Raw genomic sequence first — 27,170 nt, forward strand, 5'->3', positions numbered from 1 at the left:
GCTCTAGCCAGCCTTCTGTAGCAATGATTGATAAAGAAATCTGTTTCCTGTAATCATTGCTTAGACCCAAGCTGACTCGCAGTATCACTTCAGTATTCTTGTGTCGTAATTTGTACTGATCAATACTGAGCAGTTTAGCACGGCTTTTCGAAAGCCACACTTCGCGTGCCCAAGGAGCAGTGCCGTCACACGGCGCACAGGTGATGCGGCGCAGAAGAAGTGTAACTAGAGGGCTGGCACTTGACGGACGTGAGCTCACTCGCTAGTCGATTCATCCGTGCGTTCATCTATCGGTCCGTCCATTGCTGACGCTACGTATATCCTCGCCTAGCCGACCTAAGCCACGGCTAACATCTTGATGAGAAATTCGGTATAAGAGGCGAGCTCTAGTTAATACTAACTGGCACGTGCATATGCACATATGTCCATGGTGATAACTGAGCGTTGTGCAGAATACTGCTTATAATGTTTGCCGCTGTTCGGCTTTTATTTGACGCCGATAGCACATAGACAATAACGGGCTTCTATGTTGGTTTTAATGCATAGTTATTATAATACACAGAGCTTTCATATTCTGAGTTAACTTGGTCCCGTTCAGAGACTATACGGCTCCTCACATACATCTTCTTTGTGCTACAGTAAAGTGTGGGATTGTGCAAGTCACGAGTAAGGCCTAACGGAAGCCTAACTAAACGTCTGCTGAACAATACACAATTTTTTATTTGCCATTATTGCATTGCAAGAAATGCTCGTATTGCCAAGATATTGATCACGTGTACATAGCCACCATAAAAATAGGTAGCTTACATGACATATACCAAAATAAGAAAAACAGAATCATACATTTGCAAAAAAGGTAAATAAAATGAACAGTAATCAGTAGCGTGGAGCTCCGATTTGCGTCGCTAATAGTGTTGTGGAGATCAGAAGTGTCAACGTTTCAAATAAATTCACAAAGCGGTGATGTCAAGCTGCCAAAAACTTTTGCTACCAGAAATCACACTTATGTGCTGGGTTCATGAGGGTTCCCTGAGAGCACTTGAACGAGGCCGCGAACTCAGGCATGTTCATGAGCGGCACAATGCACCGCGAACTCGCCGGAGCATACCGCTCTGCAACCACGCGTTGATCCTCACACAACTTGACGCAGTGGCTGATGGAAAATAGGCGCTCGGCTGTCATGTCCACGCCGGGCAGCTGCATCAAGCGCTCGTCGGCTGGCAAGAAATTGTAGGCCTTGTGCGCAACCCTGACGCCCACAAAGTCCGCCAATTGTTCCGAATCGATTACGTCGTCCACTATATCTTGCCGGGCCATCAGCTTTTCCTGCAAATGATTTGAATCGGGTATGTACCAGTGAAAACTTCGCCACGCCAGTTTTTTTTCTGTTTCTCTGCGGCCAGCATCAAATCGTGGCTCCTTAGCGCCCTAAACCTACTCCAGGAGCGAACACACCGCGAGAACTCAGAATGTTCTTCAAGAAGTATGAAATAACTGAAATAATGTGCTGCGTGTTTCATTGGACAAGCTATATTTAGAGAGTTAACAATGTTGTTTTCTAATAGAAATAAAGGCTGGGGAATGGTGCTGGGAAAGCACCCACAGACATGCATGATGCTATCGCTCAAGGAGATTGTCTACTCCTTGAGCGATAGCATCATGGAGGCAAACATGGAGCAATAACAATAGTGCGAATAGCCTTTCTGTGTCATAGCTATACCGACGACCAATGTGAATCGGAACTCTAGTCCTTTGAAGCTTACCACTCTAGCACTCGCCAGTAACTGCAACATCAGTAGAAACGAGGCACAATTTTTTGGTCTATGGAATTTATTCAAAATTCAGCAAGCCCAAAGGGCGGTACTGGGAGGTGCGTCATAGACAACACAAACAGAGTAGTGTTCACACGTCTCTTCTAGCTGTACATATTCTTTGACCGCTGTAATACGACGCTGACGCCTCTCAACTGTGAATTCCCTCACGAGTCACTCTCTGATAGATCTCTGATAGCTATTTCATGGCATGCTGAAACATATTTTTATCGTTTTGTGTAATATGATATCACAAGCCACAACTTTCGTTTAGCGCACATTGTCTTCGTGTATTCACATGATATCAGACATTAAATATCTACTCCATATATTTGAAGCCAGCGCTATTCATATAGCACAAGTACGGCTGCGTATGCTAGTACATATCATTACGAGATCAAGACGTTATGTACAGCCATATATGTCTGAATATTTGCTATTCACGCAGGTGTATTCACTTACATTTTATATAAAAGGACGCAAAAGTATGATATTTGAGTGAGGAAGGTTAACAAGTCTGTGCTGCTCACGGATAAAGAAAAATGCAGTGGTGACATCGACATTGCTTAAAATGGAACTATGGAGGTGAATAGCTATTTCCCCCGTTTACCCGTTATTTTTCCCGTTAATTTTCAGTGCATGTTCCAGCAGGTGGGTGAACATGCTTCAGTAGGAGTTGACGGTGTGTCCGCTTTCCACCCCCATAAAGAGACAGTTATCTCTATTAATTAGGGAAAGGACGCGCAGAAGTATGGGTCACTTGAAATTTCAAACTCGTTTATTCAGTGAATATACAATTAGCAATGCATTTGGTGAGGTAATATTGATACGAAATTTCCGTTAACATTTACTACATGCGTTACGCTGGAAGTTTCGTTGAAGATTCATGGACGTTAATTTGAATATGGGAACTCACATTGTTTTCAAGCCCTCAGCGAAAAGTTGCCTGAGCGAGATTGATGTCATTTAGTGCATTATGTTGTATAATATTTGTAGGCGCCGTCTTAATACGTAGGACTAATATGGTATGCTTACAGAAAGGAAGCTGGTCATTGTAATACTTCCAAGCCTTCATTTTATAATAATAACCTACTGACGCGAAAGTGACACATCGGCGCGTAATATAGTATTTCAAAAGTATACATGTACTTACTACTGATTTATATGATTGCCGCACGCAGATCGTCCTGTTGGTGAATGCCACCGCGAATTCCTCCGTACCCCAGGGATCGAAGGCACCATTTTCGTCATAATAAGAGCCGTCAGCGTCATAGCCGTGCATTATTTCGTGCGCCATTATCTGACAATGAAAAAGTAAATGAAAATCAATGCAATAAAGTGACAGCCATGTAGTGAACGATAAAGTTTGATGAAAAAAGCATATTTTCAAAAGTCTTCAATGAAACCTATGCCTCCGAAGTGTGTGCACTGGGAAAGGGGAAATGCCTCGTGGATGGCTGCGGTCCCTTTAGGCTGCTAAGGAGGTAGCGTAAATTGTGGCCAATACATAGACTTAGTAGGGGGGGGGGGATGTATGACCACTTTTTCCCCGATGAGCAACCCTGCACAATCTTGTGTAAGCGACCACAATTCAAACTGGTTTGCAGTCATTTCTGCAAATATTTTGGACCACTAAAGCGTATATTTGTAATGTAATATGTATCGCAAAGCGTAATAAGTGTCTTCCGGAATGGTGGCGTTAGCACTCGGCCTCTTCATTTGCGAACAACCAGTGCTGCCTATATGTTTAGGCACAGAAAGTCGTGCAATAAAAATCTATGTTAAGGAAAGTAAACGTAAGCCGCAGTATCCGCCCCCCCCCCCCCGCCCCGCCACGGTGGTCTAGTGGCTAAGATATTCGGCTGCTGAGCCGCAGGTCGCGGTATCGAATACCAGCTGTAGCGGCTGCATTTTCGATGGAGGCGGAAATGTTGAAGGCTCGTGTGCTCAGATTTGGGTGCACGTTAAAGAACCTCAGGCGGTAGAAATTTCCGGAGCCTTTCACAACAGCGTCTCTCATAATCATATCGTGGTTTTGGTACGTGAGACCTCACATATCAATAAATCCCTAGCCCCCACTGTACCTGCAGGTCTTTTTGTTTTGCGGAATTCGATAGAAAAAGTGCAGTCCAAAAATAAGACAGCGTCGCACAGTATCCACAGAAGAAAATTAGGAGATGAAATCTTTCAGACAGCAGCCTTCCATTCGTCGACAGCTTTGCGGTGCACACTCGTAATATAAAAAGTTTTTGACCCCACTCCTTGGCTATGGTTGTAGTAAAACGGCGTTGCTCTAACCCTGCACATTAGCTTATGACGGCACGGGTCCGACTGCGTAAAGTTATTGTTGTATATTGGTCTGTTTGGTTTCGGTTCCACGATTCCTGCCGTAGGTGGCGCCAGTGTTGTTTATGTATATAAGCATGCGCAAGTTGGAATAAAGGGGCTTTTGTTCCGATGGGCACTCAAGGTGTCTAGTCATTCATTCACCGGCGGCACACGCCGCCACAACATTGGCGACAAGGATGCTCGTTTAGGAGGGGTGTGATTTTCGTCATTTTCGCCGACTGTTTACCGCGCCATGAGCTTTCCGGACTGGCACCACCGCCCCCGTTCCTGCCTGCGCCTGGCCGCCCTGCTATTGCCTGGCCGCAATAGATCCGCATCTTCGAGAATTTTCTGCTCGCATCTGGTGTTTCGGACTGTGCGCCGGACCGTCGCAAGGCTCTCCTAATCCACGGCCTCGGCGTAGGGTCAGCGCATATTTCACACACTATCGCTTCAGTCTTCGGCCAACGCAAAGTCTGGTGAGCCAACTACTGATACGCATTCGGAAGATGTCAAGTACAGTTCTCAGATACAGCATGAAGCGTCGTCGTACGATACCACTGTCACAGCGCTGCATGCGCACTTCACGACAACAACAAATGTTGTGGTCGAACGGCACTGGTTCGGTAGGCGCGTGCAGCAAGTTGGTGAAGCAATGAATGAGTACATTACCGCGTTACGTGAGCTTTCTGCAACGTGCTATTTTCCTTCTCTGGAAGAAGATTCCTTGCGTGACCAGTTCGTTGCGGGCATAATATGTCGAAACTTGCACGAGCGTTTGCTGCTTGAAGGGTCTTCTCTTTCGTTCGCTCGAGCTGTACTAATAGCGACGCAGTTTGAGCCGGCAACCAGTGATTGCAAAGAATTTGCTACTGCAGATGTCCAGAGCATAAATGTTTGCGAAAACACCCCTCCGCCAGCGACCCCTCGAAGCGGCCGCACAGCCAACAGGGCCAGTGTAACCACTGCGGTTCACCTCGGCACAACGCATCTTCATTGCGCTGCCCCACCAAAAACAAGCGGTGTCATGATTGCGGTATTATGGGTCATTTTCGCTCGGTCTGCAACAGAAACGCCGCTCCTGTTTGTGAACTAGACGACGAAAGTTTGATAACTGAAGAAGTATTGAGCATTCTTGCCGTGACGACATCCACTCGTCCCGCAATCTACGTATCGGTAGTAATTGGTGAAACGAAGTTAACTTTCCTCGTGGATTCCAGGTTATCAGTATCAATTTTGACGCAAGACCTATTTAGGCAGCATTTTGAAGGTCAGCAGCTTTCAGCTGCTCGAATTAGGCTACTGGACTATTCGAAGAAACCCATTCCAGTGTGCGGTTGGTTCTTTGCTGATGTCATGTACAATAACTGCATAACAAAGCTTCTTTGTTATGTCGTTGAACAAGGAACCTCGCATTTAGGTATTGATGCAGTTAGGGCGCTCAGTCTGCAGATTGATAAGTCTTCACTACAGTGCCTTAAAAGACAGCGGTGCGTACTAGCGCTCGAACGGAGCACACCACAGTGAAGACAGGGGTAAAGGAGTCCATTCCCCTTCCATCAGAATTAGTCGAAGAGGTTGGTGCTATTTTCAATCCAGGACTTGGCATCGCAAAGGGCTTTGTTCATCGCGTCAAATCACTGTCGACAGTTCAGGCAGTGGCTTCAAAACTCAGGCGCCTTCCGCTCTCAGAGCGGCCAGGAGTCTCGAAAGAACTGCGCCACTTGGAAAAAATGGACCTGATAAAGGAAATAGAGGCATGCGAGTGGATGTCCGCCATTGTTGTGGCTGAAAAGAAAGATGGAGGTATCCGCTTTTGTGTATATCTTCGACAGGTAAACAAAGCCGTCGTAGAAGATAACTTTCCCATCCCTCATATAGAAGAGCTATTGCATAGTTAAGTGGGGGCAACCCACTTTTCCAAGATTGACCTTGCATCAGCGTACCATCAGGTCATCCTTCACCCCGAGAGCCGCAATTTAACAAATTTTATAACACACGACGGCCTTTTTCGTATTAAGCGCGTGTGTTTTGGGCTCGTGTCGGCACGATCTGCTTTTCAGAGTATGATGTCAAAAATTCTGCAGTGCTGCAGCGGCGTCCTGTTCTATATCGATGACATCATTGTGTTTGGGAAGGGCAGAGAGGAGCACATGGCGAATCTTATTACAGTGCTGAGGTGCATAAAAGAGGCAGGACTCAAATTGAACACGAAATGTGTCATCGATACGCTGGAGCTTGCGTTCTTGGGCCACAGGATCACCGCAAACGGTATTGTGCAGTTGAAGGAAAAGGTTGCTTCCATCCGAGACACTCCAGCGCCTACGGATCCAGCCAGCCTTCAATCAATTTTGGGATTGGTCGAATATTATTCTAAGTTTATTCCCAATTTCACTGACATGGTCGAACCAATGCGTGTCCTGCTAAGAAAGGGGCAGCGATTCGTTTGGTCTGACAAGATAGACGCTAGTTTCAGAAAGACCAAAGACGCGCTGGCATCTAGCTCTATACTGAGGATGTTCGGTGAATCGCTTCCAGTCTTAGTGTCGACGGACGCATCAGAGTGTGAAGTTGGAGCGGTCCAAGTGCAGGTGGACGTACATATACTGCACACTTTCGCTTTCGCGTCTCGAGTCCTTTCGCCAGCTGAGAGGAAATATTCGGTAGGAGAACGGGAAGCGTTGGCCTGTGTTTGGGCGTGCGAGCGGTGGCACGTGTACTTGTGGGGACGCCACTTCACGTTGTTCACTGATCATCAAGCCTTGGTGGCGTTGCTTTCAACCCAAGGAACAGGAAGGCGCCCCTTGCGGGTAGCGCGATGGACAGAGCGTCTACTATGGTACAACTATACCGTCGAGTACCGCAAGGGGTCGCAAACCCAAGTGGCGGACGCACTCTCACGCCTGCCCGCGTCTTCTTTCCAGGAAGAAGAAACACTGTTTGACGAGGTTGTATCAGTTCTCGAAATTCCTTCCTGCATTACCAGAGAACAGTTTGAGCAGTCCCAATTGCAAGATAGGGCACTGCAACAGAGCAAAATCTATGTGCAATCGTCGTGACCTGCACACAAATCGTTATCGGCCGAGCTTCAGTCATTATTCAAAGTACATGACGAACTTTCTGTGGAAGACAATCTTATCTTGCGTGGCGAACGGCTTGTGATTCCCACGTCACTCAAGCAGCAGGTAATCGCTGCAGCACATGAGTCGCATCCCGGAGTGGTGCGAACAAAAGCGCGGCTGCGAGAAAAGCATTGGTGGCCGGGCATGGACCGCCAAGTGGAGCTAGCTATCCAGATGTGTAGCATGTGCCAGGAAGCAGACAAGAGCGTCAAGGTGCGAGCTACACCTTTGCAACCAGTCCCCTTTCCAAAGCAGCCGTGGCTCAATCTCGGCATGGATATGGTAGACCCATTTTAGAGTGCGCCCTACGATAGCAGATATGCAATCATGCTTGTAGATTATTATTCCAAATGGCCCGAAGTGCATTTCTGTAGCGAGACGACAACCAGCACAGTAATACGCTTCTTAGTCACTGTGTTCGCGCGCGAAGGCTACCCAGAAGAGAATATTTGTGCTAATGGTCCACAGTTTGCTTCTCAGGAGTTGGAGGCATTTCTTTAAGATCGCGGCATCCAGGTCAAACATTCGTCTGTATACTATCCACAAGCGAATGGCCAAGTGGAGCGCTTTAACAGAGTATTAAAAGGCTTCATTCAGGTGGCGGTTCTCGAGCAGCGACCCTTGCACCAGGCGGTAACAAAGTACCTGGGTGTTTACCAATGCACACCACATGCTGCAACGGCAAAGGCTCCAGCTCTTCTGCTACACGGGTGGCTGCCAAGAACCGGTTGGATGCCATCGAGCATCCGTCGGTAACCTTCTTTGATGACCCTAACTTGGAACTCCGGCGCTTACGTGAGCGGGTAAAGCAAAAGCAACAGAACAGCAAACGATACATGGACGCTCGGAGGGCTGCAAGAGAAACCAGAGTTGACGTTGGTGACTTCGTCAGAGTGACGAAACCCACAACTAGAATGAAAGGCCACCTGAAATTCAGCCACCGAAGAGAAGTGATCAGCAGGAAGGAACCATCTTCTTTTCGCCTGGCTGACGGCAAAACGTGGAATGCATCCAAGTTCTCAAAGGTGCCAGGAGCCTCTGCCACCCTTTACACGTGGGGAGGAAACGGTATAGCTAGGGGAGGAGGATCTCTGCCTACATGTGGGGACCCCACCCCAGAGATAACTACCAGGAATTCAGCTGCTGCCCCTTCTGCTGCGCAGGCACCCACGTCTCCTGCGTACGCTGCGCGGGCACCCACGCCTCCTGCGTACGCTGCGCAGGCACTCATGTCTCCTTCGGCTGCGCAGGCGCAAGGGTCGCCTGCTGCGACGCAGTCAGCCAAGTCTCCAGGAGCAGTCACACAACAACGCAGGGTGCAACCACCAAGAAAGAGACTACCACCAGAGCGCTATGGCTACAAGATGTAACAAGAAAAGTTGTGCTAAAGTGAATGAAACGGACGTATCCAGTGTGTTGAATTCCTTTTGTAAATTGGGTGATATTGTAGTACTAAGTAGTTACATTCATTCTACAGGTTGTATTTTTGTGTAGTGTTTTCTTTGCATGTGTGCTAACACACTAAACTACTAAATCGCTAATCCATATAGGTGTTTTTAAGGAAGGGAATGTGTTGTATATTGGTCTGTTTGATTTCGGTTCCACAATCCCTGCCGGAGATGGCGCCAGTGTTGTTTATGTATATAAGCATGCGCAAGTTGGAATGAAGGGGCTTTTGTTCTAATGGGCACTCAAGTTGTCTAGTCGTTCATTAACCGGCGGCACACGCCCCCACTATATTTATTTTACCCCAGACTATGATTACGGGTGGAGGGCAGATGCCAGGCTATCGTATGCACGCTCTAGGACGCTGTCACGCTGCTTTATTTTTGGAGATGTCGTATTTACATCTTGCAGTTTTATTTCACCCTACATTGTCTGGCCCATAGCAATCTCGGCGAATGCGTGTGATTCTAGCAGTGACGTTAGGTGCTTGAAAGCTGTGTCGAAAACCGCTTTTTGCGTGTACCTGTAGTACCTATATTATTGAGAAGTATGCCCACTACCCTGGCGCATCTTTTGATCTGCACAATCAGCTAGAATCATGTGAGAACGAGTCACTCGCTATGCTAGTATGCTCTAGAAGTAACATTTAAACACGCCATAATTTAGCATGTTTGCTTTGCTTACCGACCCCAATCCACCGTAGTTGAGAGCAGGTGGACCGTCCGCGAAAAAGAATGGCTGATGTAGAATCGCCGTCGGCAAAAGAGCGACATTGGCATGCCTATAGTACGCGGCGTTCACCTCCGCCGCGTCGTACTGCCACGCGGTCTGGTCAGCCCATGTTTGATGTCATGATAGGGCCAGGGCCGCCCGCCAGGACGTGAAGAAGTGGTCCTCCGTCACGTCGGGGAGTGGAGCTGTGCCGAAGAGGAAAAGTGGGTACAGTGATCCAATGAAATCGTTAATTGTTAACGTCTGAATGCACTGCGTGACACAATTATCGAATTATGCAGAAAACCAGGGTGGGACGATAGGAGGATGTCTGTAGACTACCAGCTGTAACATTTTCTGGCGTAAGGTAAAACCTGTCCATTTGGAGTCATTTTCAAGTGCTCCATTTTAGAGAGAATTAGAAAATGATCCGATACACTCGAACACCTTCAGGGCTGTTAAGGGAAACACCGTAGCGCTTCAAAACAGCAGGGAGAATTGCGCATGCGTGAAACTTGCTCTTCACGCGCATTCTGCTACGCAGTCTCTCTTTTCTTCAGCATGGCATACAGCTACGTATACTGTCACGTAGACACGCACGTAAAGACGACGTACGATGCAGGCACAAGAAAACAAGATAATTTGTTCACAGCGAACTTGTGCTCCCTCAAAGAAAAGCAAACACAGTTCATTGGTTTCGCCGCAAGCCCGCCATTTGTGGTGAGAGATCGTCTGAGGAAAAGTGAACCCCATTCGCAGGCTGCAGCTCGTTGTCTGAAAAGAGTCACGTGATACCGGTCACTACCCGCCCAACCTCTATCGCAAAATTCGATAAGACGCGCACTCCATAATTTAGTTCGGCTACCCCGAGCGAGCATAAAAAGGGCAAGGGAAAGCTATATTTGTTATCGCTTGATAAACCGCTTAACGACAAGCCCGTGACAATACTAATGCTTTATACTGGCCCCAACAACTTTTCATACAAATGTGGCGTGCGCTTCCTGCATCACGAATTTTCTGCACGTGTATTAAATGTAACAAACAATTATGTACGTTGTGACAAGATATGCACATGTCAAAGAGTTTCATCACTTGAGAGATATGTCTGTTCATTGCTATTGTAGGTAGCATGTTACCATTAATTCCCGCAGCTATTCAAATAGGACTTATCCTCCACATGTTTACCAAGTCACTTTATGAACTTCGGCATTCGGGCAAAAACAACGAATAAAAATCTCCATACATATGCGACAATGACAAAAATGCAGCATATGGTACGTTGATCTCATAACAATTGTAGGTATTCGAGTTTAAAAAAATTCATCTTGTCGCTTCCCACTTGAAACTGAGTTAGCCTACTTTTGTTGATAATCTATTCGTTTGAGCAGGACACAAAGTTCCAGTTATAGGCCGAACTTATGCGCTCTTGTAGCTGTAGTGACAAATTATTCGTGGAAGCGCTGCACGGGTGCTGTATTTTTTGCATGCAGATAACGGCACTACAAATAGAAATGCCAAAAACGTCCATCAATACACACGAAGGTGAAAACATGAGCGCTTTGGTTTGTCTTGTTTCCGTTCCTTTATAACAAATAACCAGCCGTGTGCCATTAGAAATTATCTGACCATAAAGCTCCTCCACGAAAGCGGCGTCGGAACGTCGGCCACTCGGGTTGCCCACGTGGTACTTCATATGGTCCAGCTTGCGAAGCGCGGCTTCGCGCACCGTGCCTCTGAGCCACGTCGATGACGCCAAGGCAGATCGGAAGCTGACTACAATTGCGGCCATCATTGCTTCAGCATCGCGTATCATCTGCTTAGTGACCGCTGCAAATAAAAAAAATAAACACAAGTGAATTGTCACAACGGTAATACTGTCTTAGCATGGTCTCAGTACTTCTCAGGCTACCGTTAGTTGCCTTAGTCGATCCAAATAGTAAACACAACGTCACTGCAACAATGAGCAAGTTGCTTCAATATTGTGTCAACATTACGTCTTAGCTGGGATACGACGAACTTTTATCGTAGGCAATGATCTAATACGCAGATATCTTCTCTCGGTGTATGTAATTTTTAGTCTGTGTATTCTGCAGTTGTACGCTCTGCGAGAAAATTGCAGAATGTATACGGCCATCACTGCTTCTGCCTCACGCATTATCTACAGTGTGACAAAGCCCGCCAAAATCAAACACGTGCGCATCACAATATCGGTAAAATTTTTAACAGTTATGCTATAATGTTAGTCGTAGTGACTTACGTGTGAACAATTGTGTACAAAAAGTATAACAACCATGCTCAAATAGTGACAGAAAACTGTGAAAGGCCGATTTTTCACTGCTGGTACAAGAAACTGAAGAAGGCAATTTACGAGTGACAAACACCAAATAAAATTCATAGATAGATGAAACAGTCATTGCAAAAAGCTTTAAAAATCTCGCGAATAACCCCGTCAGAAACATTATTGCCGCAGCTTTCAGTTTCGCCAAAGCATCTGGGGTACTTCAGCGGTAGGTACTACGAGAGAATACAACAGAAACTCTACTGCAGTCACAAGAATACCATGAAGCGATCGGAGCTCTAGGGAACAGGTACGTGTTTATGGACCTACAAAAAGTAAGAACGCTCGACTTCAATGCCAGTTTTTCTAAGGAGTTCAGACATCCGTGTCACGTCTCCACCTATCTGCGGCTTACTTCGCTCCTCTCTGCACTGAGAAACATTACGGAAACAAAATAGCACACAATGGCCCACTTTCGCTGTTTCGAGGCCTTGAAGGACCAATTGCAAACTTCAATTTTTCAACAAGCCAGCAACAATTTTCAGTGCCCTTTAAGATTCAAACGGCAGACTACCATTGCATATGAAGCTTACGCTACAATCTTCACTACGCTAATCTGTACTACCTGCTTCCTTGCTACTTTTATAGCTGCACCACTTCCATCTTGGCAACTACATGAAAAAACTACACCACTATCCCTGGATGTAACAAAACTGCATGCACCATGTACCTGTTTCGCGAGAGAACTGCGAAATATATTTGAAACCTATTCATTAAAACCCCCCAGTACAAGCATTCGCAAGACAGAAAAATAAATGTCAGGAGTACCTACCCAATTTGTGATATATAATGTCAGCTCTACACGTGCCCACTGGTGTTATGTTGTCATACGAGGACCATTCCTCTCGGCCGCAATTGTGATGTCCCACCAAAATCTTTTAAGTTGGGTCACACCAGCGACTAGCCCCACTGACGCGACCATTCGCGACTGGCGACGAAAAAGCGACCGATGTTCGCACCGGCCAAAGCTGCAACGAGCAACCAGAAGTCGCATAGCCGGAGAGTCACGTCCATGTCTCGTTATCAGCGAGAACTCTGGAGACCAGCGGCGATCAGCTGATCATCGCCGGCCGAGTCAGCAGAGCGAACTGAGCGTGCCACGTTTATTGTTTTTGACCGGTCTCGTGCAGCGTTCCCAGCAGCGTTATTGAGTTCGATTTGAGCAAAGAACAAGAGAATGTCATTTCACTGATGCGCTATGCCATGTAAGGTCTCTAGATAAAGCAATTTGTTTCGTTTAGGGACAATAATGCCATGGTGTCAGCGAAGGCGGCGCAAGAACGTATAAGAAAAAAGTCAGACCTTCGCCGCAAAGGCGAAGCAATGAACGCGATAGCAATGATTGGCAAGGTCACGTACCGAATGGAAAGCACATCCAAACGTTGCCTCTCGTTTCTCGCGCACACATTACGCACGACACGTACTCGGAGGTACGAATGCATGCGAATAAGTGTGACATTTGTAACTTCGCCGAGTCTGAAAACCACGCGCTTTTCGTGAATGAAGACTGCAATGATTGCAGTGACCTTTGTGCGCCGGTAAATACAGCAGAATTGTTCCACGTAAAGCCCGAGGCTAGCCAAGGCATACGATCTCACCTCCTCACCACCACGAGATAAGGGCGTGCAAGGGAGCGTCTCTCCCCTACTCTAAGCCACGCAAAGTACACGTAGGAGATTAGAGCGGGCGCCGTTGTGCGATGTGGCGACGTGCCCTCATCGCACTATCTTTCTGGTAATGTCGAAAGCGCGGAAGCGGTAAGTGGTAGATAAAAATAGCTTGCTGTTTAAGTGGTGAAGAACGTTCTTCGGGGGAGGGGGGGATCAGGCAGTGGTTAACGTATCGCTTTCACGACGCAGAGGTCCCACATTGATATCGCGTGCCAATGTTTTTTTCCTTTGATTTTCTGTCTTTCTTGCGTTTTCATTTATATAGATACGTATTCATATGCTGTTTGTGACATCGACGCTGACGCCGGTGGCAAAATCCCGCCAAGAGTATCCACATAATTGCTATCGTAATAAAAAGTTGGCAGAAGCCACGTACAGTGGGAATCGATGATATGCAAAGCACAAAGGAATGTTGATATTTCCCTTTCATATCAGCTCAATGTTACGAGGTGGAGGTAAATGATGTACATGACTTCCGTGTCATGATTATCATGTTTGGATGTGTCGTTTAACTTCAACATGTATCCGCGTCACATGATAGCAAATTTAGTATATGTGGAGCTAGCAAAACGGCTGCCAGCAGCATATGATCGTGCTATATTCTCATATTCTTACATGACAAGCTTGTCAGCATTATAATGTTTGTATAAGTCATATATTTCGGCATCCAACGACGTCACGTAGCACCACATTAAGTATATTTGGAGCTAGCAAAATGGCCACGAGCAGATCACGAAGGGCCCAGTATACTCCAATGTAGCGTTGACGTGCGTACATGCTGCGCACTGCGATGCAACTTTACCAAGTTGCGAGCACTCTATAGTCTGATGCCAAGCGCGACCAGGGTCCGTTGGCGCAGCCTGACGGCGACCGGCGCAAAATGCGACAAGCTGCATTTCGCAACGATGCGTTACCCAGACAACACTACATTTCCGTCTTTTCTTGACTGAGGGCCGCCAGACGCACTGAAACGCGCTTGCATCAAAGAAACGCAGCACCGCACGTGCCTGCATGCGAGTATATGGCAGGACCGGCGCCTGGCATGGCAACGCCGGCGTTACGCGACGAAATGAACACCGGCGAACACGCACATCACGTCACGCCAGAATGTATAGGTGCCTTGACTGCGGCATGTAATCATGTTTTCACATGACAGGCATCTCATAATTATCATGTTTGCACCAATCACACACCTTCGTCATCCATTCACGTCCCGTAATACTAAATTTGGTATAAGTGAAGCTAGCGAAGCGGCCGTCAGCGTACCATGAGAGTGGCATGTAGTCATGTTGTTACACCACATGCATCTCATGATTATCGTGTTTGCACCACTCACACTTTTTCGTCATCTTTTGGCGTCACTTAATATCAAGTTTGGCATATGTGAAGCTAGCGAAACGGCCGCGAGCACATCATGGGCGTAGGTTGTAGTCATGTTGTTACATGTCATGCATCTCATGACTATCATGTTTGCACCAGTCATACCTTTACCATCTATTCACGTCACGCAATACCAAATTTGGTATAAGTGAAGCTAGCGAAATGGCCGCCATCGCATCATAAGCGTGACATATAGTCATGTTGTTACATGACATGCATTTCATGATTATCATGTTTGCACCAGTCACATACCTTTGTCATCCATTGACGCACTGTAATACCAAAGTTGGTAACTGTGATGCTAGCGAAACAACTTCGAACGCATCAGGAGCATGGCATGTACTCATGTTGTTACACGACCCACATGTCATGATTTTCATGTAAGGGTCTTTCGCTTGTGTTCGCAATGCAATCATGTCATTCCATACCAGTTTTGCAACACGCCATGAGAACGAAACCAGCGCAAGAGCTGCGTGACTATGAAATGTAAATTATGACATTCATAGCACACATATCATAATTTTCATGTTAGGACTAGTCAAATATGTTCTTCACAAAGTCAAGTTATGCCATACGAAGTTTGGTATCGATACTATTATCGATAGGGCCTGGACAGCTAGAAATCGTAGGCGGATAGATAGATAGATAGATAGATAGATAGATAGATAGATAGATAGATAGATAGATAGATAGATACGCTCAAAGTCACCGAACTTCACTAAAAATGCTTCGAATATAAAAGCCGGTGGTGTGTGTGACCATTCCTTCGCTCTCGAGAGTCGGCCGGCCATGCAAGCCGCCTGCCTCCCGAGTGGCGCTCACACTACGAGGAGTACTTCCGGCAGTGTCGTATTTGGAAACACTCCTTGAATTGAACTTGACTTACCACCGCCTCCAATGCAGGACAAAAGCGTCTCAACGCGCTGTCTTTAGGCGGTGCCAAGGCATGCAGCACAAATGTGTTGCAAACTCACTGCATTGAAGGTGGTAGCAGATAAGTTCAAGAGAAAAAACGGTTCTGAATACGGGGGAAGATAGTGCACATTGTTTTTATAAGAAAATTTGACACTTTACTGGAGCTGCTGCGTCCCGCCATTTCCAAGCCAAGAACTCCTTGATGACCGTGGTGATGGCACCGACCCAGATGAATGGGCTCGTTTGTATCTGGTGGCAAGGGGCCCACAAAAAAATTACAAAAATTAACACTGAGCATGGATACAAACGCTGGCGTTACTTCTGGGCATCCCTCATTGATTCCAGTTTCTTTGCGACAGCAGTCGCGTGACCGAAAATTCGATCAGGAAGCGACTAGTCAAAGCAGTTGCTTTGCGAACGTTTGCGACCGTTCGCAACTGTATGCGACCAGTCGCAATGGTCGCGCGACCGCTGCTAGTGGTCGGTGTGAACCAACCATCAGGCCGTTAAGGGTTCTCGTGTTTGTCGTAGCTAATCATTTTAGTTCATTCTCATAGTGGGTACTGTAAGTGTATCTTTTTTTTAACTGCGAATCTATTTAAGCCTGGTGTTAGTTGTGTGGAATCGAGAAGAAAAATGCCCTCACTTCCTCGAAGGGAACTGTGGGGAAGTGCGAATGCATCATGTAGCGTTCATAACGGCGTTTCTCACCAGAGAACCTAGCGTCATAAGAATTATTCTTTCTTTTCTTATACTGTGCAGCCAGTAGCACCGTTTGCCGCGCGTGGCGTTTTTCTGTCTCGAGAGGAGAAGAAAAACTTTATTCATCACAAGAGGGAAAGGGGCGGTGGTGGAGAGTCAGAGGAGCCTACCCAGCGTAGGTCTCCGCTACCCTCTTGGCCCAATCCAAGATCTGGTCCTGGACCTCAGGCGTCGAGCTGCACATAGCAGCCTCCCACTGCTCCTTACTATTAATGTGTAGAGAATTGGGTGGTGGGTTTCGAGTACACCCCCACATGATAAGGTCTAGGTTAGCTCTTTGTTGACAGAAAATGCACAAAGGGGAGGGGTATATCGCAGGGTGTATAAGATGGCGCAAAGATGGGGTAGGAAACGTACGAGTCTGTAACTGGCGCCATAGTATTTCATGGTAGCGCGAAGCTCCATGATGTAAGGGGGGTATATAATGCACTGTAGGCGGTAGTGATTTGTTATATCGTGGAAGGTCAAAAGACGATCTCTCGCGCTGAAAAAGGCCGCGTGGTCTAAGGCGCCATCAGAGGCCTGCACTTGGCCGGTCATTCCTTGAGCACAGGCATGAGCCGCCTCATTGCCACTCAACCCCGCATGCACGGGCGTCCATATGAGAGCAACGTCTTGCGTGGGAGGATGTTTCTTAAGAATTGAAAGGGCAGTTGATGAGATGCGACCTGCGCTGAAGTTGTGTATGGCAGTTTTCTATTCACTTACGATCATAGTGATATTGGGGATGGATAGACCTAAAGCGATGGCAGCCTCCTCTGCCTCCTCCGAAGAGTTGACAATGACGGATGCCGTTGTGAGCGCCTTGCCATTATAGTCGACAGCAGAGAGGGCATAGTATGAGGAGGATGGGTATTCTGCCGCATCGACATAGAGCACGTCATTGGCTCCATGCAATTTTTTCTGAAAAGCTTTTGCTTTTTGCATTCGGCGCTTAGTATGATATGTTGGATGCATGTTTTTAGGAAGGGGCGGTATGAGTAATTGTTTGTGTATGTTTTGGGGAATGTTGTGTTTAGCATCGGTGAGTGAGGTGAAGTTAATTAGGGTAGACGACAAAATGTGGCGACCTGCTCTAGTGGTCGCGAGCCTTGCGTATTGAGCTGTAAATGGGCTTCACGGATTTCACATAAGGTATTTATGACTCCTGTCTGGTGGAGCAGTGCATTAGAGGTATTGATTGCAATGCCTAGCACGTATTTGTAAAGTCTGCGGAGGAGGGTGTTGACCGATTCCTCCTCTGCTAATTTAAGGTGAAGGTAAGGAAGGGTATATGTGATTTTACTAATCACAAAAGCTTGTATAACACGAAGTAACTCTGACTCTCGGAGCCCTGCATTTTTCCCTGAAATTCTTCCTATAGTTATTAGGGTGTTTTCAATGGTATTGCGCAAAGCTTTGAGTGTGTACGTATTAAGTCGGTTGTTTTGGATAAATAAACCTAGCACACGAATGCGTGATACTCCAAGAATGGGGCACCCATTAATGTGAACTTCGATCATTGGAACGCGTTTGTTCCGACGATGAGTTGGTAGAAGGAGTAACTCTGATTTAGTTGGGGTACAATAGAGATTCATCTAAGATGTTAGTGCTGCTAGTGCATCTACAGCTGTTTGTAGGGTGTCTTGAATGTGTCCATCTGAGCCTCCTTTCACCCATAAGGTGATATCATCGGCATAGATGGAGAAGTTCAAGTCAGGGATACGTTGAAGAGCGTTGGGTATAGGTAGCATAGCCAGGCTAAAAAGGATTGGAGAGAGCACTGACCCTTGAGGTGTTCCGAAGCTGCCTAGTGTATAGGATGAGGAATGTTTTGGTCCTAATGTTAATGTAGCTGTGCGGTCTGTGAGGAAGCTTTTGATGTAAGAGTAGATTTTAGCGCCTTAAGAAATGCAGTTGAGGCCAGCATATATAGCTGAGTGGGCTACGTTATTGAATGCTCCATGTATGTCCAGACCAAGAATTGCCTGAGTATCCTCGCTCTGGTTAGGAGTTATGGTGTCGTGTTGAAGGCGAAGCATCGCGTCTTGCACGGAAAGTGAGGGCCTAAAACCAATCAATTCTGGAGGCAGTAGTCCATTATCCTCCACGTGTCTCTGGAGGCGTGCAAGCACAACATGCTCCATAGTCTTTCCGAGACACGATGTTAAAGAAATGGGCCTCAGATTTGCTACTAAGGAAGCATTGTTCGGTTTAGGTATAAATATGACTCTGGCATCTTTCCACTAAGGTGGAAGGGTGCCCGTGTCAAAACAGTCGTTAAAGTACTCAGTGAAAGCTTTAATAGAAATAGGGTCAAGATTTCTAAGTAATTTGTTCTTAACGCGGTCTGGGCCTGAAGCCGACGTGGTACGAAGTGTTGCGAGGGCGTGCCTAACTTCCGCTTCCGTTATCGATGCATCTAATGACTCATTAGGTTTGCCTGAAAGATGGTATAGAATCCTTACGTAATTGAGGTAAATGCAACGTTCGGAGGTTATCAAAGAGCTGTCCTAAATGGCCACTGTGCTTGTGTAACAGTTTAGTGATAGCGTGAGAGTGTCGTGCGCGAGAAGTGCTGGGGTCTAGCAGATGTCTAAGAAGTTGCCACGTTCGTTTATTACTGAGGTGGTCATGCATTCCTTCACAAAGCTGACCCAATTGTTGTGCCGCCAATTGAGTCGTGTATCGCTCGATTTGTTGGTCTAGCTTCGCTATCCTAATGCGGAGTTTCCTGTTGTGGCGCTGGTGTTTCCACCGTCGCAGAAGTGACTGTTTTGCTTCCCACATATGGAGAAGCTTGGAGTAGAGAGTAGTTACCGGGGTGTTGGGGGGTAGAGTTTTCGTGTGAATTTCAACACCTCTTTGAAGCTGTTGAGTCCACTCGGTAAGGTCTGCAATACGTGAGGGAGCGGTGCTGTTGTGGGTCTCTCTAAATTTGTCCTATTCTGTGAGCATCAGTGGTTTAGGTGCAATGGGTCTGTGTTTTAGTTGTAAAGTAATGCTAATAATGTAATGATCACTGCCAAGATTAGTTTGGGTGTTAGTACAAACCATTGTGGAGGCATTGTGAGTGAGGGTAAGATCGGGTGATGTATCTTTGTTCACACTGTTCCCTAAACAAGTAGGCTCCTCCGGGTTGTTGTGCAGTGTAAAACGATGTGCCTTAATATGGGACCAGAGGGCCCTACATTTCGGTGTAGATGCGGTGTAACCCCACGCTGGGTGGGAGGCGTTGAAATCCTCCACTATGAGGGGGGTGTGTTTGCCTGCCGAGGATGTAGCTCGGGCGAATAGGGAATCGAAGCGGTTCCTTTAATCTTGCGGTCTACTATATACGTTGAGAATGTATAAGAATGGAGAGTTAAGTTTAGCAGGTAGTATTTGGAGAAAGTCGTGCTCAATGTCGATGTCAGCAAATTTTGAATAGGTAACTCTAAGGTACTTCTGAGTTAAGACAGCAGTGTTTGGTTTAGTATCAGCCGGGTTTCGATGCGTTCTATAACCTGGCAGCTGCACTACACCATTTATTTCTTGTAACGCAATGATTGGGGGAGGGGTAGTTTGTGATTTGATGTACTGTAGGAGGTTTGCCTTTTTTCGGCGAAACCACCTGCAGTTCCATTGCCATACGCAAAGTTCAGTGCGGTTACGAGCAGCCATTTTCGCTAGGTTGATTTGGCTTAGGTTGGGCAAGCTCTGGACGGTTAGCGTGGACCGTGTAGATCCACTGCATGACTCAATTCAGGGTTTGTTGCATCGGTAACATAGCTTGTTGTATCGAGGCCACGGACTCATGTAGCTTCTGCAAGGAAGCTGTGGATAAGGTAATAAAATTGTCTAGTTTTTCCTCAAGTTTGGTTACTTTTTCTTTCTCTTTGTCAACCTTCTCTAGTTTCGCTTCAACATGTTCCACTCGCTCATCGAATGACAATGGGGGAGTCGAGGCTTTTCGTTTTTGCGCAGGTGGTTGAGCGGGGTGCATAGTTATAGGGGTGGTGGAGAGAGGAGCTGGTGCTGGTGAGATTGGTGTAGGGGTGAAAGATGAGGTGGGGAGGTGTGTGGAGGTAGATGGTTGTTTGAAGGACTGAAGCTCTAGGCGTAGTTTTGCATTTTCTGCCCTCAATGTAGCCATCTAATCCTGCAATAGTTTGAGATGGTTTTGAAAGGAGCTTTCAAGGGAGGCTACATCAGCCCAGCTCACCTCGTGTCCAGGGCCTGTCCGAGGGCTGGGGACTTGATGAATGCTTTTGTTGCGGCTTCGGCTGCGGCTGCGACTTTTCTGGCTTTGTGTCTTGTAATACTTGGTGAGTGTCCTCTAGGGGCGTTCTTGAAAGATGGGCTTGGGTCGAGGAAAGGAGCTGCATCTTGCTGGAAACTTGAGGGTGCGTGCTTTGGTTTGGGCTTGTAGAGTTGTGGGCACTGGGGCGAGCCAGTGGGGTGGTCACTGTTGCACACCACACACTTAGGTTCACATTCGTGATCAAGGAGTGGGTTCGAAATGCCACACATTGGACATAAAGGCTGAGGAGCGCCTGGGCATACGTGTGGTCTGTGGCCAAGCTTACGGCAGAGATTACAGGCTTCCGTCTTATGACGATAGGGTACGCATGTGGTGATGCCACCCTGATAACTTATGTAGAAAGGCACGCGCGTACCTCTGAAGGTGACCAAGATTTACGTTGTGGAACCCATACGACGTCCGGTCAGGATGAGGCCTAGTCTGTCATAGTCAAATAGACTTGACAAGATGATTTCAGATGTGTGTTCCAAAGGAATATTACGGATGACCCCTCGGCAGGTATTCGATGGATCGGTAATGTGGGGGACCACTTCAAAGCTGCGCTCGTCCATCTTGATGGATTTGATATGGTGGTATGCTTCGGTGCGTGCCGAGTCCGGTGTGCTTATGAGCAGAATGTTGCTTACAGAGTTGATGCGGTCTGTCTCGAGAAAAGTGGTAGGCATTTGCAGCTCTAGTAGCTAGCGTGTGCGGTTAAAAAAAAGTTTGCAGCATATCCATGGAGTGAATGATGGAGAGTGGGGCGAAGCATGCGCCCGTCCATGCGTCCGTCGGTGTGACCGTCCATGCGTCTGTTCGTACGCCTGTCCCTGCGTTCGTTCATGCATCCGCCCCTGCGTCCGTTCATGCGTCTATCCATGCATCTGTCTGTGTGTCCGTTCGTCCATCTATTCAACACTCCAAGTCCTACCATCTCGCATCTATTTATCATATATTCCCCATATAGAAGCACCGCCATTCAGTGGACATTCCAAGGACTAAACGAGAGGTGGCACACGCACACTTTCTTACGGCTTGCGCTTCGGGTCTACTTCCCAACTTCAACCACCTTGAGTACATGGTATATACTAGTTCACTGTATTCTTGGCACTGCGGCCCAATGCTCGCTAAACCTTTCTAAAACCAAGGAGGTTACGCCCAGCGAGTATAACGTAGCAACCTTTTGCTGTCAGATAGTGTTCAATATACATGCCAGTGGCTGCTAATGTAAAATGAGAGACAGGAGGATTCAGCTTTTAATTTCTTACGGCTTGCGCTTCGTATCTGCTTCCCCCCTTTGACCACCTCGAATTCATTCATGGTATATACTTGTTCATTGTATTCATGGCCCTGCGGCTCAACGCTCGCTAAACCTTTCTAAAACTAAGGAGGTTACACCCAGCGAGTATAATGTAGCAACCCTTTTTTGTCCGATAGTGCTCAACGTACATGCCAATGGCTGCTAATGGGGATCGCAGCGTGCGCGTTGACTAAAAGCTGGATGCTCCCGTCTCTCATTCCCCATTAGAAGCCATTAGCATATACATTGAGCACTATTTTTTATTGTTAAACAGCGCACAGAAGAAATATCTCACCTGCACCACCTTGGAGGTCAAATGTTATACCTTGCAGGTCAAAGCGCAAGACTTGTTACATACTACAACGGTACGCGGGACCAACGGGTGCCGCTATAAGGAGCTTCGCCCCTAATAACGCTACACAAACGCTGGCAGCACAAACGCTACAAACTCGTATTAATGCATTAAAGGGGTCGTGAAACGCTCGCTCTCAAGCGACAACGCGAAGCCACCGGCGTCCACACGAAATAACTAGGTGACGTCATCATAAGTAATTCTTTGCCTATCGTGGAACGCGGAACTTTTCGGTACTTGCGAGTGCGTGCAACTGGGACGCTCATCAGTTTTTTTGTCATACGCAATCAGCGCTAACTTCAACTCTCACGTCATATTAAGCAGCGGCCTTGTGAGACGCGGATCGCGTATGGCAGACGCCGATGAGCGCCTCTTGCGCGTGCTCGATATGCCATAGAGTTCCGCGTTTCTCGATAGGCAAAGCTTCTATGCAGGTTCGTTCGGGCTGATGATACAGTTAGCGCATGTGGCCGCCTTTGGTGCCGCATTGTCCTTGTAAAGCGACCATTTCACGACCCCTTTAAGGTGGAGGCCAGTCACGTTCAACTCAAGGAGGTGGGGGCAACGGTTGCTGAGGACGCGCGTGCACGCAGCCTTATGGGAGAGGGTGGTGAAAAGATCTCGACGAACGCCTGTATATCCCAACTAATGCCTGTGTAACACGTGCACTTTTAATCGCAATCAGGGCGATCCGGATCAGTTTTCTTTTTCTTCATCACCATCATTTTTATGACCGCTGATACATGGCCTAAGCTAATTCGTTATAAGCTTGGCTAAGTAAGTAAGTGGGTCAGAATAAATGCACGAAGTGGCACTTGTATGCCGTAAAACATGTCTCTGACAAAACTTGGTGCAGAATTTTTCTATAGAGTCATTTATTAGCAAAGCTAATTGTGCAAGAACCGCTCGAACGGAAAAAGTTTGCGTGTAACAATATAAATAATTTTATAAATTCATCATTCGATGAAGGTTTCCTTGCACTTACCTGCGTATCTGTGTGATATTCTTAACCGTCGAGTTTATTTCTGATAGCTCCCGCTCGTAGCCGTCCAGTCGCAGCAAAGCGTCAATCTCGTTGTACGCGCCTGAGTATCACTTCTGCTTCCTCAAGTCTTTCAGTCGCTCCTGCCACTGGTCGATTAGCGTAAAGCTCTCTTCATTTGACCGTGAAGTGCGTGTACGTTCCGACCTAGTCGAAAGGCTTGCAACACTGATAATCAGTTTGCTTCGAGGTTCTCCAACAGCTCCGACAGTGCGAGAGTTGATCTAAGCGCGGAAGGCAACGGCCGTCTGCTTCTCATCTGTTCCTCTCGTAACTACTTGCATTCGATACGAATCTTAAAATTTCCGATATTGTTCCAACTCAACAAGTTTAGAATTTGCTTTTTATGAACATCTAGCTGTTTTTAAGTCTTCTTGTTAAACTCTGCTTGATTGTCTTGTTTAAAGTGCTTTCAACAAGCTTCGCCAGGAGATGCAAACGACAGCGAGTTCACTATCTCTCATGCAAAGCGCGACAGTCTTCTTCCAGATCACTCCTAATCATTATTAAAAGTGACCATGTAGTGATACGTATTCCAGATCATGGATAATTTGGATCGACACTGATCGCAGTTAAAAGCGCCCATATGACACCGCTATAAGAACTGCATTTGCACTTAAAGAGCACGTGTAACAATAAGTGGGTATGTGCCAGGCTGATCGTGTGACGGCATACTCATGCACAGTATATTATTCATAGCTTGGAGACCGCAAAAAGAGGTGAGGGTGAGATAGACTGATCTGAAGGCCAGGAAGAATGGAACGAGGGCGTGAGGGAGATGAGCATGGTCTACTCTTTCATGTCATGGTTTAGAAAATGGATATAAATAAAGAGCAAGTAGGAGTGAGGACTAGTGATGGGCAGGTTAGGGCAGGAAAATGAGGAGAAATAAAGAAATATAGAAAGAATAAAGAAAATTAAAAAAGAGTGCAATCTGCGTTGGGCAGATATTGGTGTCTGCTTCCCAAGCCATATTGGAAAAATAGCCTAGCATAGTGTAGAGAAAGACAAAGGGAGTTATTTAGAGAAAAAAAAGTAAGAATTAGAGAAAGAAATAAAGGCATGTAGAGAGAAAAAAAAAGATTTGGATATGGGTAACAATGAAAAAGCGATTCGTAGAAAAAAAAGCATCACAAGAGACAGAAAAGAAACTAAACAGATGAAAACACAAAAAACTGAGATGAGGAAAAAATAAAAGAGAGAGAAAAAAGTGATGATAAAAGTAGGTGAAGAAAAACGTCGCTCAGCTCTGCAATTCTTCCGGAGTGGTCATAACTATGGCTGAGCTGCTCAAATTATTTTTGCATGTGAGTAAAGGGCAGTTTTGAGTCGATCGCTCTTTTCTTCATTTGTATTGTCAAAATGGAGAAATCGTTTAGCCATACTTCACTTCAGCACCTTTACTGGTGTACTGAACATCGTACGAGAGTAAGTTAAATTTTGTTTGCAACACGCGACGTCGGTGCTACAGAAGCTCTGTTGTAATGAGGTTTCAGTGCGAGTGCTATGTTTGAGTGCTTGTGAAATGTTGCAGCGGCTCAAAGATGGGTAAATGGCTTCTTCGACAAACCCTGTTTTGTGACTTTAACCTTAAGAGGCATGAAGAATTCCGCTCGCACATTTCGAACCAGTGGTGCATTTGGTTTCCTTCTATAGACCTTTTCACTCAACGCGTGCTGCCATAGTCCTCTCTGGGCTGTTGTCACCACTCGTGACCCTCCAAGAAATGCACAGCCGAGGCTGTGAAGTTGACTTTCGTACTCTCATGCAACAGCCCAGAAAAGAGGAAATCCTCCTCTCCGTAAAAAAAAGGCCCGCAGTAGCACGTTTATTTTTGAACGTCTGTTTTTTTATTTTTCAAGTAGCATGTTCCTTTGGACATTGTCACTAATTCTCGGTGCGTTCAATCAATAAACGTTAAAGTTTGCCATAGTGCCCGCAATAAAATGATGTATTAAGAACACATGCATGCTTACTCATCCTGAGGTACGGGCTAATGACCGCCATCTTCATAACCATTAGAACGCGAGCGTAGCACAAATGGTTCACGTTCTGGTCGGCTGTGGACTCCGGCTTCGTGTACCTCGCCAGCTGCCGCAACAGGCTCCAGGCGATCAGGTAGTGAAGTCCATCGTTTCCAACAGCTTTGTACTTGAGCAGCTTTACGAGAACTTTTAGGACGTGTTCCTGGTACGCAATCGTGCTGTTGCCTTTGTAGATGAGGTTGGTGTATGTCATGAACATCGTGGACCATTTACCTGGTGATTGGAAAATTACACAGACGCCATGCGCTTGAAGCTTGCAAAACTTGCAGGTGTTGTACAACTAACAATTCTTACAGACTCGCTTTACAGTGGTTTGAAATGTCAACTTTTTACGTTGCCATCATGAGTGTGCAACTGTGAGTACAAATAAATTTTGCTCACTGATCCGTAGCACTAAGTGGCATTTTTTTCGCACTATGAAAAAATTCATTTGTTTGGAGTCACATATTCATTCCACCACACCTATAAATCTCTTCACCCTCAGCATGACCATTGGACACTTGCTCACGAGCTTTGTTTTGTTTGGCAATGTCTACAGAAACACCGACAGTATACTTAATAGTTTTTGTTTTCAGGATTTTTTCTCACGAGAATGGCTTAATTTAGCATTAACCTTCAGTGTAAAGTTTTCGACAAGATTGAGGTTTTTATTTTCTTTGCTAGGGCAAGAATCCAAAGGTAAGTTTTGTTTTCTTTTTGTACACATAATTTTTTTCATGCACATGCACCTCACTCTAGTATACTGAGATCAAATATATTTCAGTCCACATCCTCTTTTGTTCTTTTGGTGGAAAAACGTGATGGCATTACATCGCCATCATAGTTCTACAGGTCGCAGTCATAGCTATATGTCTTTTGACAATGACATCCTAATTAACGGAGTTCCACGATCACGGATACAGTTTCAGGAGTCAATTATGTGAACCTATGTGTTTTGACAATCGTGAGAAGATGGATTCTCCAGAGTCGACAGTTCGATAAACGGACTTGTGAACTGCAATAGCGAGGAACAATGAGAGATGATGAATGAATCTGCACAAAGAGGGTGGCTGTGTTGGGCGTGTTCTATTAGGAGGTGTTAGATTGATCCTTTCTCTCAATGTCTTCTACCAAAACGTTTTGTATTTTGGGGGGAGGGGTGGATAGTGACCTAAACAATAAGCACGAGTCAGAAACCTCCAGACAAGGTTTCAGTATCTAATTATTAATTATTCAAGCTTCATGTAAAGTTCAAGCAATTGTGAAAGTAGAAGTTTTTTATGTAAGTCCTTAGCTTCTAATGGTTGGTATATGCTAAAAACAAATAGCGGCAAGGCTGTACGCCGTACTAAAATACACTCTGGCAAAAATTATATGCACTCAGTTAGGCCACAGTCATGGGCCGGGCACGTAGCCAGGATAAACGCTGGTCATTAAGGGTAACTGACCGGATTCCCAGAGAAGGCAAACGCACGAAGGGGATACAGAATGTTGGGTGGGCTGATCAGATGGAAAATGTTGCAGCTATAACGTGGCAGCAAAAAGCTCACGACTGGGGTGATTGGCCGATCATGGGAGAGGCCTTTCACCTTCAGTGGGCGTAGTTAGGCTAATGATGATGATGATGACAACGACGATGAAATATTTAAATATTGTATGTGAACAATGTATAGAATGATTGTATACAATGAACTTATGCGCCTAGCTT

At 46.2% G+C, this 27,170-nt stretch overlaps 2 protein-coding genes across 2 annotated transcripts; both read right to left on the minus strand.

Moving 5' to 3' along the window:
• Positions 1-987: 987 nt before the first annotated feature.
• LOC142802926 (endothelin-converting enzyme homolog) lies at positions 988-3,108 on the minus strand. Its single transcript, XM_075888010.1, has 2 exons — positions 2,989-3,108; positions 988-1,326 (listed from the first exon to the last, which is right to left on the minus strand). Exons 1-2 carry the CDS (start codon positions 3,106-3,108, stop codon positions 988-990), a joined length of 459 nt encoding a protein of 152 aa, XP_075744125.1.
• A 6,448-nt stretch (positions 3,109-9,556) lies between these two features.
• LOC142802927 (uncharacterized) lies at positions 9,557-25,682 on the minus strand. Its single transcript, XM_075888011.1, has 3 exons — positions 25,415-25,682; positions 11,045-11,245; positions 9,557-9,624 (listed from the first exon to the last, which is right to left on the minus strand). Exons 1-3 carry the CDS (start codon positions 25,680-25,682, stop codon positions 9,557-9,559), a joined length of 537 nt encoding a protein of 178 aa, XP_075744126.1.
• Between the last annotated feature and the right edge of the window lie 1,488 nt (positions 25,683-27,170).

Source organism: Rhipicephalus microplus, chromosome 3 (assembly GCF_043290135.1).
Source record: "Rhipicephalus microplus isolate Deutch F79 chromosome 3, USDA_Rmic, whole genome shotgun sequence".
Classification (NCBI taxonomy): domain Eukaryota; kingdom Metazoa; phylum Arthropoda; class Arachnida; order Ixodida; family Ixodidae; genus Rhipicephalus; species Rhipicephalus microplus.